At 41.9% G+C, this 3868-nt stretch overlaps 1 protein-coding gene across 1 annotated transcript in view; it reads left to right on the top strand.

Moving 5' to 3' along the window:
* The first annotated feature begins 896 nt into the window (after window positions 1–896).
* LOC129856853 (secretagogin-like) overlaps window positions 897–3868 on the top strand; it is a 24057-nt gene continuing 21085 nt past the window's right edge. The window contains exons 1-2 of the mRNA XM_055924572.1: window positions 897–1120; window positions 1251–1321. Coding sequence (XP_055780547.1) covers window positions 1051–1120; window positions 1251–1321 — 141 coding nt within the window. The 5' untranslated portion in view covers window positions 897–1050. The remainder of the gene's footprint in view (window positions 1121–1250; window positions 1322–3868) is intronic.

Raw genomic sequence — 3868 nt, 5'->3', positions numbered from 1 at the left:
CACGCTAAGCAATCCGCGTGACGTCCTTTCTACACGGTTTTCCCACTAGTAATTACCAGTAGAAGTGCTTTTTTCCCCAGCCGTATGTGGTAAATACAACCTTTCAACTTAGTTATGAATGTCGGGTTAGTGTTGAATAAAGGCATGTCAGTAGCACATCTAGCCACTAGATGGCGGGGTAATGATGAGAGAAAGCCGAGCCATCCCACTGGGCATAGACGTCCATTCAACATTATTCTACGATTTAATTCAACCAAGGTGTGCCCAGTGGGACGGGAGAACTCTTGTCTGCATTCTGCGTTTGATTGAATACAGGCCTGTAATTCAACTAGAATAAAACACTGAAATATGTTACTGTGAAACTGTAATCACAGTACAGGTGTCTTGATTTAGTGCTTGTTAAAATGCAAGCGGAGAATGAATTCAGCCAGCCACTCTAAAAACCTGACAGTGAGAAATTAAATGTCGTAAAGTATTAAAAATCGTAAACCACCTCTGGTATGATATTGCACAACTTTTAATGTTTGACAGACCAGTTTTAGGAGGAAAGCTTTTGTGTGACTTGACTCTCATCTCCTTTATTGCTACAGTCAACAGAACCATGTATATCGACAGTTAGACCAATGCGGTTTCCAGCAGGATGATACATTTACATAACACTTGAACATTCTATGGCAGCCATGTTAGTTCCCCATTAACTTTACATGTGGAATATTAAAACAATGCTATGAATGAATTACCGAATGTCTAGAATTAGAACAATATTCAACATTCTAAAAGTTGACCAAACTCTCGAATGTCTCTGCAGTCGAAATGCGTTCGTCCATCCTGTATTCTATTCATTCTACACCGCGTCATGGTGAAGTCAGATTTTTCCATATAAGGAGGTGGGGTTTGGAGAATTGATCGGGCCACGTCAAGAAAAGCACCCATACGTTGTACTGAACTAGTGCGGAGTAGACTATCGACAAGGATACAGCAACAGTAGGTTACCATCTGAACTATCATAAACCGTATTAAGAGATATAATTTACACTCCTGTTTATTACAATGGACTGCGCTTTTGAGCACTTGGATGCTGTTGGTTTTCTGGAGATTTGGCAACACTTTGATGCAGACGGTGAGAATTATTAATATTATAACCTAACCATGCGAGCTATGGTTTGATAACTTGATATATGTTATTTTTGATGCAAAAAAGTTTTCTAAAACGTATGAGAGTATTTTAAATGTTGTTAATGCTTCTACAGATAATGGTTACATTGAGGGGAAGGAGTTGGATCACTTCTTCCGTCACATGATGACGAAATTAGGTCCGGAGGTAAGTACATATCTTTTCCCTCTTATCTTGTATCTATTTAATTAGCAGCCTAATAACGCGCAACACATGTGAAGCGCAGCAGGTGCATTTAGTCTGTTTGCGAGTTACTGCCCGAAACTAGTGTGCCGCCGTATAAATGACGCATAACAGATACATGATCATTATTATTGTAAATATCCTCTTCTAAATATGGCTCACTGTTCCTCGGAAGTGTTATTGGACGTTCCTCTATTACATATAGCCTACAATGTGTTAAAGGCACTTCCTCTTGTATACCATAAGTGGTGTGCCACTGTTGCCTCTATGGGAGATTGCCAACAACATCTTCTTTTTGCGTTCAGTATTTACAGTCGATCAATGTACCTCTTGGTCTAGATGAGTGAATACAACGATTCGATGGCAGGCTACTGATGATTGACAGGTAAATAAAACTATGGGTTGATACAGGAAAACAGCCAGTACTTTCCCCATGTAATTGTGCAGCAAAGGGCAGCGTATCTTTAGTTATAGCTCTGTCCAAACAAAGGCTCTATTCAACCTTTTAGTGTGTGTTTGTCTTTTTCCTGAGTGGGATGAGCTGCTGTCCAGATGGACTCATGGATGACATTAGGATGCTACAGGCATCAGTAAACTCAATTATGGGATGTGTCCCAAATGGCACCCTATTCCCTATACAGTGCAATACTTTTGACCAAAGCACTATGGAACCCTGTTCCCTATATAGTGCACTACTTTTGACCAGAGCCCTATGGAACCCTGTTCCCTATATAGTGCACTACTTTTGACCAAAGCCCTATGGAACCCTGTTCCCTATATAGTGCACTACTTTTGACCATAGCCAATAGGGCACAATCATTGGTTTAGGGCGCCATGTGGGACGTATAGTTGATGTTCTGGCTTACTTCACAGTGGGTGGTTAGAGAGAGACCATGTTCAGCACAATGTTCAGCACAATGTTCAGCACAATGACAATAAGTTCTGTGATGGTGATGCTGTTTTTAATGGTTCCTGCGGATGTGTAGAAAACTAAATATTGTTGTGATATTGTTCAAATACATTTAAACTGACCACCACTTGGTATTCTTAAGACCAATAACATCTGTGCTCAGTTTTCATCTCATTTGTCTATCATATAAACAGGAAGTATTGTCAAGCTCACTATCCTCAAACTCCCCGTCATAAATCGACCAAGGCGCAGCGTGCATGTAGTTCCACATCTTTTAATGAAGCGTGCTGCAACCAAGATGCACACAAACACACACAGGAAATTAATTACCCACAAAACACAGGTGGGAAAAGGCTACCTAAGTATGGTTCTCAATCAGAGACAACGATAGGCAGCTGCCTCTGATTGATAACCGCACCCGGCCAAACACATAGAAATAGAAAATCATGGCCTCCCGGGTGGCGCAGTGATCTAGAGCACTGCATCGCAGTGCTAGCTGCGCCACCAGAGTCTCTGGGTTCGCGCCCAGGCTCTGTCGCAGCCGGCCGCGACCGGGGGGTCCGTGGGGCGACGCACAATTGGCTTAGCGTCGTCCGGGTTAGGGAGGGTTTGGCCGGTAGGGATATCCTTGTCTCATCGCGCGCCAGCGACTCCTGTGGCGGGCCGGGCGCAGTGCGCGCTAACCAAGGGGGGCGGGTGCACGGTGTTTCCTCGCTGTGTTAAGAAGCAGTGCGGCTTGGTTGGGTTGTGCTTCGGAGGACGCATGGCTTTCGACCTTCGTCTCTCCCGAGCCCGTACGGGAGTTGTAGCGATGAGACAAGATAGTAATTACTAGCGATTGGATACCACGAAAATTGGGGAGAAAAGGGGATAAAAAAAATTAAGAAAAAATAAGAAAAATAAATAAATAGAAAATCATAGAACATAGAACATAGACTGCCCACCCAAATCACACCCTGACCAAACCAAAATAGAGACATAAAACGCTCTCTATGGTCAGGGCCTGACAAGTATTGACATTAAAGTCTGAAAGGACAAATCTGGTGAAGTTTTTGGTTTCCAAGAAGATTATAATCACTTGCCTAAAGAAAAATGTAAATTAGCTATTTACATGCAGAAGTGAAATATATTTCCTGCCTTTCACTTACACATACGAGAGGAATCAGAAAGATCAGTACTGGAATTCTTTTATATTTTGGTTGTGATCATCAAATACGTTTTCAGAGCTCAACTTGCCCGACCGCAATAAATGACATAAATTGTCTGTATTTGACTTTGCTTTCAGTCTTGCACTAAAGATCGTCCTGTTCCTGCCCTTAGACCATGGACACACTGCTTGGTCAATATGTTCACTTAAATTGGACATCATTATGCTTAAGGTCAACAGCTGATAAGGGACATAATACTATTGAGAACAGACTCATGTCTCTGTATTATTGGGAAGCTGCTGGCACCTGCATGTCTGGGACACGTCATTTATTTGTGTTTGTTCCTACTCTCACTGTATGTACACAGCTAATTAGTTATGAAGTGTATCTCTAGTGAAGTAATATTTCATATGCATATTATATATACCTTATATACAACCCATAATAAGACTA

This window comes from Salvelinus fontinalis, chromosome 6, assembly GCF_029448725.1.
Source record: "Salvelinus fontinalis isolate EN_2023a chromosome 6, ASM2944872v1, whole genome shotgun sequence".
NCBI lineage: Eukaryota > Metazoa > Chordata > Actinopteri > Salmoniformes > Salmonidae > Salvelinus > Salvelinus fontinalis.
This window is presented reverse-complemented; position numbering and strand designations above follow the sequence as displayed.